Here is a 17,669-nt window from a genome sequence, read left to right on the forward strand (position 1 = left end):
AATCTTATGCCGACCTGAAGAGAAAAGAAATAGAATATGCGGTTGGCGACAAAGTGTTCCTCAAGGTGTCACCGTGGAAGAAGGTATTGAGGTTTGGAAGAAAAGGTAAGTTAAGCCCTAGGTTCATTGGCCCATATGAAGTCATTGAACGTGTGGGTCCAGTGGCCTATAGGCTAGCTTTACCACCAGAGCTGGATAAGATCCACAATGTGTTCCACGTGTCCATGCTCAGAAGATACCGCTCAGATCCTTCACATGTCATCTCCAAGGAAGAAATTAAAATACAACCGGATTTGACATATGAAGAAGAACCTCTACGGATCCTGGCTCGGGAAGTAAAAGAATTGAGGAACAAGCAGATTCCACTGGTAAAAGTGCTTTGGAGGCACCCCAACACCGAGGAGGCAACTTGGGAAAGTGAAGAGACGATGAGGCAACAGTTCCCTCAACTGTTTGCATCAGGTAAATTTTGAGGACGAAATTTAAATTAGAGGGGAAGAGTTGTAACACCCTCCCGGTAACAACTCCGTACATTCTACTATTCCGGTGACCAGTGTTGGTCCGGACAGCTAGAACGATCGGAAAAATATTTAAACTAAAGTGAGGGACCATAATTAACTCAAATATTAATAAGAAAAATTTACTAAAAATTTTAGAAATAAAATACAACCAAGTTAAACGAGCCGGTGCCCTAGCGATGGGTAACCCAGAGGGAAGTTGCGGTTCTCGCAACTAGGAGCCCTAGACCCGGGGAAAAATTATAAAATAATTTTTGGGACTCCAGAGAAGGGTCATTGAGGTCCCTATGGCATTAGAATGCCAAGAAAATATTTAGAAAAATTTTTCAATCGGTACAGACAATTTTGACCCGTTAAGCCAAACGGAGGGCATTTTGGTCATTTCGCCTTCAGAGGTGATTTTTGGCCGACTTGTCCAGTTGAGTAAATAATTATTATAACATAAAATATGAATAAACATTACTAAAAATTAAATTAAAAATGAGTAGTGATAAAAAGAAAAGAAAAACCAAAATAAAGCAAATTATGACATATGATGATGTCATTTAAAAGCTATAACCAATCACATTTAAACAACCAATTAACTAACTAATAAAAGAGATAAATGAAGACCAAAACAATTAAAAAACACAGCAGCCATCTTCATCCTCCCAACCAGCCGAAACCCTTGCCTTGCCCAAACCTCCATTGTTGCTCAAATTGAGCTTGAAAACTCCCAAAATCTAACCTTAAAATCCTAATATCCCTTCACAAAAATTCATCCCCACATCACAAGGTAACTCTAGGCAGCCATAAGAAGTAGAAATTCTAAGGAGAATACAAGTCCAAGAAGTGCTACTTAAAGGTTAGTGCATCTATATACCTAAAACTCTTTAATTTCATGATTAGGGACTTGAATTTAGTAAGAAATTGTAATTTAAATGGACAAAAACTCATGTGTATGTGTACATGAATTTCGGAAGCCCTAAGGAAGGAATGATTTTGATTGTTTTAATGGATTTATAATGAATTAGAGATTATGTTTAAGGTGTATATACACATATATAATGAATGAAAGTGTTTAATTAGGTGTATGGGTGAATTGAAATGGAAATTAGGGTTTTAGGGAGTGAAAAATTGGACTTGGCTTATGAAATGATTAATGGACATTCTAATGGTCAATTAGTGACCATATTTAAGGCGAGTTAATCATAATTTGAAGTGAGCTAATGCATGGCAAATCGAATGGGAAGGTCGCTAAAGACAAAGAAAATGAGGCTGTGAGTCCAGCCTGTTTGGACTGCCATATCTTTGGCTGTATAGGTTCAATTGGTGTTTGGCCAATTGGACATGAAACTAGACTTATAATTGCACAACTTTTCTGAAGAAACCATGTTCAAAAGACCAAAGCAAGAGGACCAAAAATTGGCCCCAATCCGGATACCCTGCAAACAGGTTCTGCAGAATGATCAAATGAACAGTGTCCATAACTCACTGTAGATATGGTCAATTGACCTGAAATTTTTACAGCAACAAGATGACATATAGACAAACAACTTTCATGAAGAAACCTATCCCAAATTATGATCAGATCCTATTCAACAAGGCAGTGGCAGTCACTGTTCATGGTACTGTAGATTTGGTAAATTCTGCAGAATTGAAATCCGGCCAGTTGTGGTCTTAGGACCATATCTGGAGATACAAAACTCCAAATGGAGTGATTCAAAAAAATAAATTCAACTAGACAAAATAAGGAACAACTTTCATGTTTACCATTTCCTCAAATTCCCACTGCAACAGTGCCCAATGGAACAATAAATTTGGGCTACAAAAACTGAAAATTTTGCTTCCCTTGGTTTAAGCTTGCCCTAGCTACCTCTAATTTGCCAATCACTTCCTCTGCTTTATCCTCAATAGCACTTAGCTCTCCCTATAGCTATTGGTTTTGGACAGTGACCTCCTCCAAGCGAAGTTCATGTGAGAATGCTGAGTCTGCATCTCACCATAGCTCTCTTAAGTGAACGAAACTTCATGACCCTTCTCCACTCTTTTGGGTCTCTTGTAAATCTCGTGGGAAACTCATTTACATGAAAGGATGAAAGAGGTGGTGGAATAAGGAGTACAAATATATATATATGTGTGTGTGTGTTTACCTTCTAAAAGTAATAGAGAAATGTAGATTCAAGTGGCTTTTCCAATGACGTTGTAGTAATAAACTCTAGCTCTGAGTAGGTCTCGAATGAATGAGAAAAGAGAAAAATGAGTGAAGAAAGTGATACCAAGTATATATAAGGAAGGCATTAAATGTATTCTCCGTTGAAAGTACCAATTGACATGCTTTGAAGGCTTAATTGACATGATTATTGCATGTCTCAAGATGACAGCTCATCATAATTGAAGGGTCCTACATCTGGATAAAAGACACACAACACTATTTGTGCTGTTAAATTTTGTAGCCCAAGAATGCATAATTAAAAGTCGAACCTAAAAGATTCAGAACATAGGAAGGGATAATGCTTATATTCACCCAACTTATCCGAGAGAATATGGGGTCAGACACTCAGACAATCGACCCGAGTGGACGACTCATGCAAGCCAACACAAGCACATGGTTGGTCATCTAACCACTATTGCATTGGGATTCTAAAGATGCACACATAACTGAGTGAGATTCCTTATTCAAGAAGAATTCTAATAGAGACATATCCTCCCGAGATACATGGACTCCTAATGCTATTTTAACATACAATCCTTCTCCCAGTAGGAGCCTACCCAATTCCTATATAAGGGGACTATTAGGTACGCTTAATCTTTTTTTACTATGCGTTATATTCTTGATTTTCTAGTTCCCATAGCTAACTTAAGCATAGGAGACGTTGTCAAAAACTAATCCACCTTGTATTCTTCTTTGTTCTCCAAATCCATAACTCCTAGAGATTACAAACAGCATCAATAGTAAACCTAAAAAATTCTTAAAGAGAATAATTAAATTTTAGAAATTTAAATTTTTAAAGATATAAAAGGAGATATCGTCAGAATATAGAAAAATATGTAAAAGAATGATTTGCTCACGTCAAAAATTAAAACTAATTTATTCCAAGAGATAAATAAATTAATATTTCAATATTTTGTTATAAATATATCCCACTTGATAGTAATAGCTAATTCCTAATTTTAAAGATTGAAAACTCAAAATAAATAAGCAAAAATTCTATCTTAAACCAAAACATCTCTAAAATTGTAACTTGCATAAATAAGCAATAAAGCAATACATGACAAAACTCTATGTCCATCTGTGTCTACAAAAACTTCCTGATAAATGTTTGATTAAAAAATATATATATATATATATATATTATTTGCATGCACTTTTATGATTTAGTAGAAACGCAGTCTTCTCTTACATGATTCGAGTGGCAATGGTGGGCAAATGCAACAAAATCCCATTTCTCTAACAATCTCTTCAATCAGGTCTCTGAATATGTAATCTTGCAAAGCCAATCCTATTCTCCCAATTTCTCTCCTCTGTCCCCATTCAATATCCTTACATGCTTCATTTACACTCTCTACCATGGCTGTGCTGCTCCATATAGGCGAAGCTAAGTTTTCACTTCTTTCAGATGGAATCATTATTTCACTCTTTATTCTGTCTACCAAACTTATGCTGGTGATATCCTCATCTCCCACCTTCCTCTTCCTTTGTTGTGGCGCTTTTCCTGTACCACAATGCACGTGTATAAATATAACATTATTATTTAAATTGAACTTAGAATAAATCTTAAATTCACAATTTTATAATTTTTAAAAATAATTTAAATTAATATTATAAAATAGAATTTATATATATATATATATATATATATATATATATATATATATATATGTTTCTAAGCCAAGTTTTTCCGTCTATTAAAAAAAATAGAGCAAGTTATTCGTGAAGTCTTAAAAACTAATAAAAATGGAATTTCTGGAATCTTTAATTATCCATTATCATCTATGATTCTCACTTGTCAGCCGCCAACAATAATCGGTGGCCAGTTCCTGGTCATAACCAAAATTTATCATTTCTTTTCAGTAACGTTTTTTATGTACATTCTTGCAAGTGTATTACAAATAGGCTTATAGAACCACCAATTATTCCCATATTTTAATGCCTTTTACGATTTTAACTTTTATTTTTATTTTTAATGAATTAATATTTAAATCCATTGAATATTTGTATAATTTTATTCTCTAGCTATATTCCAATATTGTGACATTAGATTTTAATATAGCATAATTTTTCATTTAATTTAGATTGTTTTTGGAACTCAGATTTCATAATTTTAAAAATATTTTAATATCACTTAATCAAATCTCATTTATTAAACATAATTTATTTTAAATAAAAAATAAATTGTTAAAAAGCTTATTAAGTTCAGAATTTTTTCGAGTTCACTCATAAATTGATCTTCCTATAGCTGGCACATAAATTGAAAGGTACGGTGTTAGTATATGATTTAGAAAATATATTTTTCTAATTTAATGGGAGAAATATATTTCTATACTGGATAGATGATTATTTTTCATATACTTTAATATTATTTTTATTTAATAAGGTTTTTATTAAGATTAAGTATACTTTAATATTCTTATTTTAATATTATTTTTATTTAATAAGATTCTTATTAAGATTAAGTTTAAGAGAACTAACATTATAAAGAGAAAGAGCACAGTTTAAGAAAACAGGACTATTGTGCATTGAAGCCCATGAGAAGAAAGGGTTATTGATCTTGATATAAAGTTATAATAATAGCTAGTGTTAAATTTATGACCTAAAATCCTAATTGAATTTGAAGACCATTTCCTAATTTGAGTGGGATAAATATTACTCAATAAGTTGGAGAAATATATTTTATATAGAGTAGAACTCTTATTTTAGTGTTATTCCTAAATTGAGTAAAATTCCTAATTAAATTAAGACTGAGGGAATTAACACTATAAATAGAAGAATGGTGGAAAATTTATTTGACTTTGCTCATGGGGAGTGACTTTACCCATGGAGAGTGGTTTTACTCAAAGAGAGAGTGACTTTTAGCCTATTAGGGACGTCGCCCATTATAGAGAGAGACTTTGCCAACAAGATTTTGCTTTGTCCATTAGTAAGAGAGCTTTAACCCATGTAATTGAAGATACTCTTTGTGGTGTAACAGTTGTAATAGTAGATATATTATGTTACGTCTAGAGGAGACTGAGAAGATTAAATGTATTTATTATGAGCAGTTACACAATGAGAATTCTTTTGCATGTAATCGGGTATTAACGAGTTTTTAAAAAGCTTACATGGGTGGATGCAGAATTGAATACAGAGGGGGCCAAATCCAAAGTAGACACACATTATAACTGAATTGAATATTGAGGCGGCCAAATCCAAAGTAGACACACATTAGAACTCGAGATTAAAAAGATTTACGATCTAAAATAATTTAACCAAATTCTAACTAATTTTCAGTATCTGATAATATGAGATTAAATACTTTCAATAATTTCTCATAACAAAAAAATCATCTATACGTAATCTATATATAATAAATTTGATTTAGAATTTAAGATTGAAAGAGTTAAATTGTCATAAAAAATTAAATTTAGGTTTTAATTATTTAAATATGTATTAATATATTTTTAAATTAATTAATGACTTAAATAATAATTTATAATATTATAATAAATAGTACTTAAAAATTTTGAATACATCTATATATATATACAAATTTTTATGCCATAAAAGTTTATTTTTTTCTCTAATATTTAATTTATTTTCATATTTTGTTGTTAAATTAGTTTTAAATATTAAATTTATCAAATTATCATTTCAAAACTTAATGGAAAATTTTTAGAGATAAATTAATAAAGTTAGTCACTAAAATTAAGGGAGCGGGTAATATTTTATTTTACTAAACCAGAAATCGCATCAGCAAAATCAGGTCTCATATGATCAGAATGTGTCTGAAAAATAAATTTAGGTACAATTAATCATTTAATAAATTTACTTAGCAATTCATTAAAATTAGGTTAAATTATAATTTATGCCCTAAGATTGAATCATATTTAATTGTGGATTCGTATTAATAGATCCACTAGTTAATAATTATCTTTATAATTTGGTTTCATCAATTACTTAAGGTTTTTATTGAAATTTGTTGTTAATATATTCTGATTAATTGAACTTATTCTTTTTAAAATTATAATTTTAATATTTAAAAACAATAGCTAAATTAGGATATGTGAATGGCCTGGCAGTGGGCTGCGAGTCTTCGGTTGGCAGTAGTGGTGGTTCATGTTTAATGTGGTCTCATAATCTAAATAATGAGCTATTGTCATTCTCGGCTCACTACATGGATGTGAAGTTCATCGAAAATAGAGATTTCCAGGAATTTATGGGTTGAGTGAGGATGTCTTAAAGCACATAAAATGGGAGTTGTTAGTTGAGATTTCTCTTAGATCCTCTTTGCCTTGGATTTGCGGGGCGATTTTAATGAAATTTTATTGTCAAATGGAGAGGGAGCACTGTAAGATATTATAGGAATAACAACGGAGATTACAAATGGATTGTGTTCATTTCGAATTTGCAATGGATTTATAAAAGAATATAAAACTAAATTTGTTTATTAAATCTTGCAATGAATTAGAAACCAAATTTGGAAACAAAAAATGATTCGTTGTTATTTTTAGCACAAAAAAAATGACATTATATTTAGAAATGGAATAGGAAACGTAAATTAGAAATAAAAAAGCTTCTGTTTCTAATTTTAACACCAAAAAATTTACCTTGGAATTTAGAAACAAATTAAAAATAGAATAGAAACGGACTAAAATAGGTTTCTAAATTTAAAATCTATTTCTAAATTATAGATATTGAAAAGAAAGTTTAAAAATTTAGAAATGAAATCCAAATTTCATTTCCAAATTAGAAACAGAGTTCAAATTCTGTTTCTAAGTTAGAAATATAATAAATTATGTTTCTAATTTATTTTTAAATTGTAGAGCTTAAAAATTATGTAGAGAAATAGTCCTTTTTTTTTTTCAAAGTATAGAAACCGGATCCCCAATCCTTTTCTAAATTTATAAATGAATTTTAGAATCTATTTTCAAATTGTGAACTTAAAATTTATGATATTTAATATCCGGCATTTTTTTAAAATTTAAAAACGAATATGAAAATCTGTTTCTATTGCTTTTCAAATTTAAAAACAAATTCAATTAGAAACGGATTTTGCAATCCATTTCTATATCACTTACAAAAACACTTCTCCTTTCTCATTTTACTCATTCTTCTTTTTTTTTTTTTTTTTTCTCTCATTTCACTCTATCATCCATTTTCATTCCTAAATTGCATTTTTCTTATAGTGAGTATAGTAGTGTCGAGGAGCAACTTAAAATGGATCAATTTGATGTTGGTTTAAATTCCCAAAAGCTAAAGATTTGGGTTTAAAGGGATTTAGATTTACTTGAAGCAATTGTAAGGGAGGTAGAGGTAACGTCAACAAAGGTTCGTGGCCTTGGAAGAGCAGCTATTTTTGTTTAAGAATTATGAAGTCTTCATCTACCAAGGCATGGTTCTGACAATTGCCCCCATTAAGTTACTTTGGGAATCACATTCCATGGCAAATCAAAGAAGACAAAAATAATTTAAGTTCGAAAAGTTGTTGCATGATGATACTTGTAAATTGGCAATATAGGAGTTTGGCTAGCATCAAATATTGAAGGAAATATTATTGGTGTGGAGGAAAGTTTGAAGTGTTGTGAGGAAGCATTGAAATTATGGAAGCGGAATCATTTTGGGCAGGGAAGGTCAAAAAACAGCTGCGCTCTCTTCAATTTGATGTTCAATTTGAAATTTGCGTTAACGCCTATAAGAAAATAGAAAATGAACTTAGAAAAATGATAGCTAGGAAAGAAGTTATGTGAGGCCAAAAATCCTGAAGTCTATGGTTGTAAGAGGGGGATAAAAATTTTTCCTTTTTCCACCAGAAGGCAAATAATAGGCAGAAAAGAAAATCTATAACTGAGAAAAGGGATAATATGGGATCTTTATTTGAAAAGGAGGAGGAGATATCAACTGTTATGATTGGGATTTTCGAGACCTATTCTCTTTGTCAGGTCCATTTGATTTTGATCATATCTTAGACAATGCGGAGACCAAAGTCATGGAGGATATGAATGCACGTTTAGTTAAAACCTTCATTCTAAATGAAATCAAAACTGCTTTGAATCAAATGCACCCTCATAAACCTATAGGCCATAATGGTATGCCTCTTCTATTCTTTCAGTCCTTGTTTTTTTAAATATTGTTGGTCCTTTTATGCTAAATAAATTTCCTGAAATTTTGAATAGGAAGGAATCCCCTACCTCTTTGAATCATACATTTATCATCCTAATTGCTGAATTAAAATTAATAAAGCATAACAAAAGACATTAGACCCATTAGCCTCTGCAATGTTATTTTCCAAATTATTACCAAAGCGATTGCTAATAGGCTAAAACTACTTCTCCTATATATTATATGTCAATCATAATCTGCCTTTGTTCCAGATAGGCTTATAACTGATAATGCCTTAATTGCATTTGAAATTTCCACTTTTTAAAAAATAAAAATTTGACAAGCAAGGTCACTTTGCTCTCAAGTTAGACATGTGTAAAGCTTACGATAGAGTAGAGTGCTTGTTTATAGAAAAGATTATGTGAAAAATGAGGTTTCACAAAGATTGGGTTGAGTTAGTAATCAGATATGTGACCACTATTTCCTATTCATTATTGATTAATGGTGACACCTAAAGGGGCCTTTCTCCCATACCCTGACTTCATCAAGGGGATCTCTTATCGCCTTATTTGTTTTTATGATGTGCTGAAGTTTTTTCAAGTCTCATTGGAAAGGCAAAGCGAATAAGAAATTGTATGTCGTTAAGATCTATCATGGATGGCCCACTATTTCCCATCTCTTCTTTACCAATAACAATGTCATTTTTGGCAAAGCTACTTCCTCAAAGGCAATTGAGCTGGTACACATTCTCCAATAATATGAACTAGCTTCAAGATAAAAAATAAACTTAGAAAATCAATTTCTTGTTGTAATAACATTGGAGAGGATTCAAAGAATTTATTAAAGAGTATTCTTAGAGTGAGGGGTGGATCATAATAATTTTCTTGGTCTGCCTAATATAATTGGGCAAAAAAAAGAAGGTTTTTAGCAACCTAATGTTAGTGGTATGCCCTAGAGTAATACGTTGGTGTTGTGTGTTATAAACCTAATTTCTAACAAATGGCTCTAATGTTTCTTTTAGCTTAAATGTTTAAGGTTAATAGAACAACACTTTAGTTTCTTGTAAGAAGTTTCATTCTCAAAGGGTTGTGAATATGAGTTATGGAACTATCCAGTACAAGAGCTATAAATATTAGTTCACAGTTGAGGATACTATGGTGGACATGTTCTACTCGGTTAGACTATCACCTCTATTTGTTTCCACATATTAGTATGAGATGCTAATAAAAGTAAAATGTTGAGTCTCACACCATCTGAAATTAGGATGTCGAGACAAACACAATAGGCTCTTGTAAAATAAGTAAGCCAAACCAATGCTGCATAGATGACATATAGAAGAAGTTTACTCTATCAATCTATTGTCATCTAGATCATACTAGTACATGAGGTCTCTTGACCTAAGATGACACGATTGTCTCATGTATAGGTGATTTAACTTTGATACTAGTACATACTAGTACAATTTATTGGTATACAGATGCTTGTTAGCTTTGACTATCTGTATATGGAGATAGGTGTTCAATTAATATGAGATTAATTGCCCTAAGTAAATAGGGGTAAAATTCTATGCTATCTAAATTATTCTTGAAAAGAAAGTTCCTAGGCAAAATAGTTTGACTTAATTAGAAAAAAATTTATGATGGTAAGTCTTATTAATCAAGAATTCGAATTAAGATGAGGATATATGATCCAAAACAATTAGGATTTGGCATATATTGTGGCCCTAGCTATAGGATCAGGACTTTGTAATGAAGAGACATTAATGCATATGTATGATCAAGGTTCTAAGGAATTGGATGAATTTCGTTCATTACTGATTAGGTAGTCAATGTATACTATGCTAAGTGTTGACCATATGAGAACCGAGAGTGGAAAGATAATTTCACTTTAGAAATGAAAAGAGTTCGAGTAATATTAAAGAGTTAATATCATATTCTCATTGCTAATTAGTCATGAATCTAGAAAGTCACACACAATAAAACTAATGTGATCAAGTTATAATTAATTTGATTAATTAATTAATTTGTTCAATTGATTAATTAGATTAATGAATTTTGTTTGCAATTATATTACAAAGTTTTTAGTATGACTTGAAATTAAATTTAATAGAATGGGTAATAGGAAGAAAAATAGTTTATATTTAATAGTTAAATATAAAATTAGAATTAAAGAATTTTAATATAATTTATATTAGATTTAAATTATATTGTGATAAGAATTAATTTGGCTAATATTGACTAACGAAAAAATTAACGTAGGAACTAAATAGTTTAACAAAAGCAAAATTTAGAGGCTAAATAATATATTTTTTAAAATACATAGACCAAATAGATAATTTCATTAAAATATAGGGACTAAATAATAATTTATCCAAAAATTAATTAATTTTAATATTAACCAAATGACTTTAAATCACTTTCTCACTAAATATTTTTCAAATGATTTTTCATGATTGAAAAAAAAAAGCATAAAATCTATATATTTAGATGTGAATGAGTGTAGCATCATGTTTACTATAACCGTCATTTATTACTCATCCTTTGGTTGGTTGTTTTAAAATTAAGTTTATATATCTTATTGCAACACTTATGATTCGCTTTCAATATATGTTTTTTTAGAAAATTATATGACATTAATGTTAGTATTAATGTTTGAAAAAAATCAGAACTTTGAGATTTTTAACAATTTCACCCAACCTTCTTTTTAATAAAAATACTCTAAACTTTAAATTTTTTAACTATTGTATTTTATCGTCTATTCTGCTATTAAAGATAACAGTGAAAATGTTCAAAAAAATCCAAAATTTACTTTTTTTTACATTTGCACCATAAACTATTTTTTTAACAAATATGCCATGAATTTTGAAACTTACTACAATTAAATTCTATTATTAGTTTCCTATTAAATACTAACAGAGGTGCTAAGTTAGCACTTCTAATCCCTAAAATTAAAACTAATTAAACCCAATTACAATAAAATAAATTATAATTGATGAATCAATGAGTCCTATTTTAGGGTGATTAAGGTGGGTCTGTTGGAGTTATTGAGAAAGGATGTTGATGAAGGCTGAGGTGACTCCTTATAAGGGTAGAGTTGGGTTGGGTAGAAGTGAGATAACAAAGGTGATGACTTATCGAGATAATGAAGTGGTGGAAGTAGTGTAAGTTTTGTCGAAAATGAATTTTATTTTATTTATTATAAATTAAGTTTAATTAGTATCAATTGGGGATTAGAAGTACTGACCTAACACCCTTGTTAGTATTTAAAGAGGCAACTAACAAAGAGGTTCAATAATAGTAAAGTTTAAAGTTCATGATATATTTATTAACAAAAATAGCTTGATGTATAACTTAAAAAAAAAAAAAGAAAAATTAAAATTTTCTTTGGACATTTTCTATATTGACATGGTAAAATCTGCCATTTTTAATAAAAAATAGATAACAGGATATAATTATTAAAAAAAAAAAGTTTAAAGCTTATGATATTTTTATTAAAAAAAAAGTTAAGATGAAATCATTAAAAATCTCAAAGTTACCCTTGGTTAGAATATAATCTGCTTAATTTATGGATGTGATGTATCTCATTAATTTGTTTTGGTTAAAGTTTATTATTATTATTATTATTATTATTATTATTATTGTTGTTGTTGTTGTTGTAACAGAAATTGATCAAACTCCAACCGCAATTGTCAACAAGAAGACATGCTAATGTAAAAAATATTTGTTGTATAATCAGAGTAAAATTCTTTATATTTAATAAAAAGGACAAAAACAGCACGCTCCAGAAACTAGAGAAATTAATTAAAAACTCTAGCATTAACTACATTTTCTTTGAAAAGAAAAATTAATTAGAAAGGAATGCACCTAGAGAAGCAATTGAAAAGGCATAAAAGGAGAATTGGCATTGCGAAAATGAGTGCCATTGATGGACCCAAATCATGTGGAAATGGCAATGTTTGTGGCATTGTGTCATGTGAAGCCATAAAGCATGGTTTTTCCCTTTTTTTCCCCTGTAATAATTGTCTTCTGGTTAAATGTTTTTCTTGGTTTGACCATTCGTGTAGGTTGTGGTAAATAACAGGATTATTATTATTTTTTAATAATTTTATTTATAAAGATTGTTTTACTTTTTGTAAAATTGTAAGGCAGTTATGCTTAGTCGAGTTGTTTAATTTCATCAAAGAAAAATGCAAACGATAATATATATATATATATATATATATATATATATATATATATATATATATATATATATATATATATATATATATATATTCTTTATTAGTAATTTAATTTTTATTTTAGAAATTGATTAAAAAATTACTTTCAGAATTTATTAATATATGATTTTTTACTTTTTATTTGTTATGTTAATTTAAATTTCTTAAAAAAATTAAAAATTTATTAAATAAAATTTCTAGTCATGAACTGTTTAGTTTTCATATGATCTAATAAAAAAAATTTAAAAATGTATTTAATTATAGAATACATTTTTAGTTATATAAATAAAATCTAAAATTAAGAATAAATAAAAAAAAAAACTGTGGAAAATAAAGTATATATTCCGATTCAAATATGAGGGTCACACAGCAGTAATTGTGTCTCCCATTATAACAGTTGACATATAATGGTGTTTCCACCCAAAGCACGGTGCTATGATTATAAACTTGGAATCCTAAACAATGGCCTTTGCAGCTTTGTCCTTTACATCATTTCTGATATGGAGTTATCATATTTACTTTCCAAATTTATTTAAAAAAAAAAAAAGGAAATTTCTAAAGTGGAGATTTGAACTTGCATGCTTTGATTGTTTTACAAAAATTTCTTTTTTCACATTTGAGACAATTATTAATAGGAAATATTTCAAAATTATTATTAAAGAAAATAGATTTTTTTTTTAAATTTTAATAAATATACTAAAATATAAAAAAAAAATTATAAATACATAATATACATACATATACTAATAATTTAGATACATAGTGGTCCCCACAGTTTATCATTTTCGTATTTTTCATATTTAATAATAAAATAATTTTATAGTCTAAAATTTTGTAATATTATAGATTAAAATAAAATTAACATTTGTCAGTATACTCCAAATACTAGACATTAATTTTTCTTTATTTTTAAGCATTTACAATGTCTAAATCTTGAGGCATTAAAGTTTAAGTGGTAAAAAATTTTAAAAAAAGAGCTTCGAGCTAGGAGAAAGGAATATAGCTAAGAAAACAAAACTGGGCATTAAATTGTCTTGTAGTTTTGTAGTAACAATAAGTTCATTGTGTTTGTGTTTGCTAGCGATTTGCTTATATATATGCATGTGTGCTTTTAAAACAAAAGACAAACGCAATTAATCTCCTAGACTCTTCAGGATACCAAATAAAAATAATGAGACTTACCAATATTTGTGTTGTGACGTTTTGAATAGCCGCAGAAAGCCGACCGAGTGAACTCGTCCACCACTGACACTGGACTCGCAGTCTTCAACTTATCTCCTGTACGGTAATATACTTGAATTTTATCACCTCTGTCACCTACGCTCTTCACCACCTCAATCATCTTCTTTAGAGTCTTCAAGTCCTCATCGCATTTCTCTAGTGCTCCTAAGAGTCTCCGACGCTTCTCCGCCGCTATTGCTGCTGCTGGAATGTCGTTCAGTCCCATAAGCCTTGCCACCAGCGCTGGCTGCGAGGCTCTCATCTCTGCCGGCAGCGTAGGACTTCTGGGAACAAGGTGGTGGATGGTATCTTCTTGTGGTGGAGAAGAGCAAGAAGGCTGGGAAGATGACGACATTGCTGGAGAAAAGAAGACATTCTTTTGCGGTTCTTTCTCTAACAAAAAATTTGTATTACTAACACAGAAAAAAAAAAGTAATAAAAAAGAAAAGAAAAGAAAAATACTGGAAGTGAGGAATCTCCGGCGATTATGATATTTGCAAACGAGCTGAAAAATGCCAGACATACATCCAATGCTCCTTGTCGACAGCGGAATTTCCCGTCGGGATGATGATGACAGGAGGGGATCTTGTTGGTTCATCCCTTTGTGTGCGCTAGTGAAGAATCAGACTCTGTATTGTGATACAAAGATACAGTGTAACCCTGAATCTGCTGCTTTCTGTTTCCTCGATCTTTTGCTTTCCTTTTGCTGGTGGTTTTGCTGACTCTGTCGAGGGTTTTGTATGGCAAGTTTTTCTTTAGTTTTATATTTATATATATATATATATATATATATATATATATATATATATATATAATAAATTAGAAATCTCACAGCATATTACTTGTAACAACCCCTGATCCGGCAGCATAATAGCTGAACCGGGAATGCTACCTGTAATTTTCACAATCAGTAATAAAGATTATATCTTGATTTCATATCAACAATCCACATTTACTAAGAAATAAAAAAAATTCTCACAAGTGGTTTAAGCAAAATACAATATTTACAACAAAGTCATTTACTCAACGCAACTTCATCCTCAAAAATTATTTATACAATTCATTCAAAAGTTATTTACAAAGTAAAGAGAAGCCATCCCTAATTAAACCCTTGACAAAATACTGCTCCTCTGATGTAGACTTTAATTATCTATTCTCTGTGACCCTTGACTTCAGTACCTGCACGAGGTAAAAACTCATAGTGCTAAGCATAGAGCTTAGTGGTGCATGTCTAGCTTTAGATGACTCATTTAATAGTCGCCTATAACTTTAAATACCGTAAGCATTTAACAATTGATTACAATAATTTCAAGCAAATAATAATTCATAACAACTTTGCAAAAATGAATAAGGCATTCCACTGTAACTATTTAATTAAAATCAACTGATCTTGCACATGAAGCATACATATAGAAAAAAGTTATCCATTAACCAAGGTAAGATCCAAATTTAAAAATAAATGAGCACCTTATTTGACATGCATATTGGTCATTTTATTATTTCCATTTTATAGCCCAATTCCTTTCTAGTATAATTTTGCTTACACCGGATACTGGGATTTTAATGCGACATCTTCTTTCAAATGTCGTCTTATATTTTCTCCTTACTACTGTAATATCTTCTTTCAGATGTTGTCTTATGTATCCTTTTCACCACTACAACACCTTCTCTCAGGTGTCGTCTTACGTGCCCTTTTCAGAATCAGTACGTATATTGCAACACCATCTTTTAGATGTCGTCTTTAAATCATCAAAAATATAAGTTCAATTCATTTTGCAAATCTGCTAACTTACTTCTTATTTGGCATGCCAAACTATATAGTTTCTATTTTCAAGCTAGATGAAATTTTGAGCCTTAATAATCTCATAACATGATCATGCATATTTCCAACATTCCTATATCAAGAAAATAATTTACACTCATTATCATAACATCAATTTTTATCATCACATAATCATTTGCATATTCCAAACAAGAACATAATTATATATCTTGTCATTTTATTTAGCAAAGTAGTAGCACCCCATTACATAGCATTTAGAATCAATCAAATCACTTTCCAATAAGGCAGATTTCCCAACTCATATTGCAACCACAATTAGACCTAGAGAAAGACATTTTCAAGACCAATTTCTTTTATAAAACATTTTAATTTATGTCTTAACTTTCATTAGAAATTAGTTTGATCCAATTTAGATATGTAGGAGTTCATTTATAACCCTTCATTTACAACCTATTTAAAAAGACAAGTTATCATTTCAAGAGGAATACCTATTTGGTACTCTGTTTTCTATTAATTCTTTGGGTCTTCATACAATTTATATGGTCTTCATACAATTTATAGCCTAGTGTCTTACCTTTCATTTAAATGAAGAATCACCCCATTCTAAGGTCTAGATCTCAAGTTATGCTCTAATTTCTATATACTGTCTAGTTTTTACCTGACCAGTTTTAGCTACAGATAGGATTCATAGCTCCTATTTATAGGCCAATTTGACCATTTTAAAGATAGATTCAATTAAAGTAGTCTTATAAGATATCTTCCTACATGCTTTAAGTTTTCAACGGTTTAAAAATTACCTAATTTGGAGGCCTATATTATGCGTTATAGCTAAATTACCAACTACTATTCACAAATGCATTGTCTTAGAAATTCCAGGTTTCCAGAATTCCCAATTCAGGATTGCACTCAATATTTAAGTACTTTACAGCCAGAATTTGTACAAGGTCTTTAACTTAAGATTTTAAGCCTATGTCCTAAGTTTTCAATGCATCTTATAGTACCTCAATTGGAGTTATACGGAGGGAGTTATGCCCTGTTTACTACACAAAGGTCACAGGACTGAATTGCTGGAATTTCTGAAATTCCAATTTTACAATACTAAATTACTCTAAAATTTCAACCAATTTACCCTAAAAATTAGGTCCAGGTTAAAACGTAAAAATTTTAGGTCTATGTCTTAAGAAAATTTTGGCTCAAATTGCATCTCAATTGGAGCTCTATAACTCAACTTATAGCCAAATTAGTACAGATTGCTCATTGGATTCACTAATCCTGGCAATCACCATTCAATGATTCATAAAGTAACAATTTTGCTAATAAACTTAGGCAATCACTTACCTCAACTTAGCTCCAGCAATTTACTCCCAATTGTAACCACTTTTCATCAAAAATCCCAAGCCAATTCAGTTTATGGTCTTGGTTATCTGCACCAACAATTTTGCCCACTTGAATTCAGCTCACCAATTCTTGATTCTTCTTTCTCTTTCACTTTGATTTCATGTTTTGATCGTCAATTCCTTCAATTCCATTGCAAAACACATCTTAGATTCATGAATTAGGGTTTGCATATGATGAAAAAAAATGGAGGAAAAGAGAGAGAGGCGGCTCGGCTAGTTGATGAAGGAAGAAGACAACTTATTATCAATTAAG

At 30.2% G+C, this 17,669-nt stretch overlaps 1 protein-coding gene across 3 annotated transcripts; it reads right to left on the minus strand.

Annotated features, from left to right (window-relative positions):
* Positions 1-3,726: 3,726 nt before the first annotated feature.
* Positions 3,727-14,997, minus strand: LOC110660562 (uncharacterized). Of its 3 annotated transcripts, none has more exons than XM_021818910.2 (3): positions 14,699-14,997; positions 14,198-14,593; positions 3,727-4,213 (listed from the first exon to the last, which is right to left on the minus strand). In XM_021818910.2, the coding sequence occupies exons 1-3, from the start codon at positions 14,832-14,834 to the stop codon at positions 3,876-3,878; spliced, it is 870 nt and encodes a 289-aa protein (XP_021674602.2). In that variant the 5' UTR covers positions 14,835-14,997; the 3' UTR covers positions 3,727-3,875. The 3 variants fall into 3 exon arrangements, with proteins under 3 accessions (XP_021674602.2, XP_021674601.2, XP_058003175.1); XM_021818909.2 differs by having other exon boundaries at positions 14,198-14,629; XM_058147192.1 differs by having other exon boundaries at positions 14,198-14,997.
* Positions 14,998-17,669: the final 2,672 nt, after the last annotated feature.

This window comes from Hevea brasiliensis, chromosome 5, assembly GCF_030052815.1.
Source record: "Hevea brasiliensis isolate MT/VB/25A 57/8 chromosome 5, ASM3005281v1, whole genome shotgun sequence".
Classification (NCBI taxonomy): domain Eukaryota; kingdom Viridiplantae; phylum Streptophyta; class Magnoliopsida; order Malpighiales; family Euphorbiaceae; genus Hevea; species Hevea brasiliensis.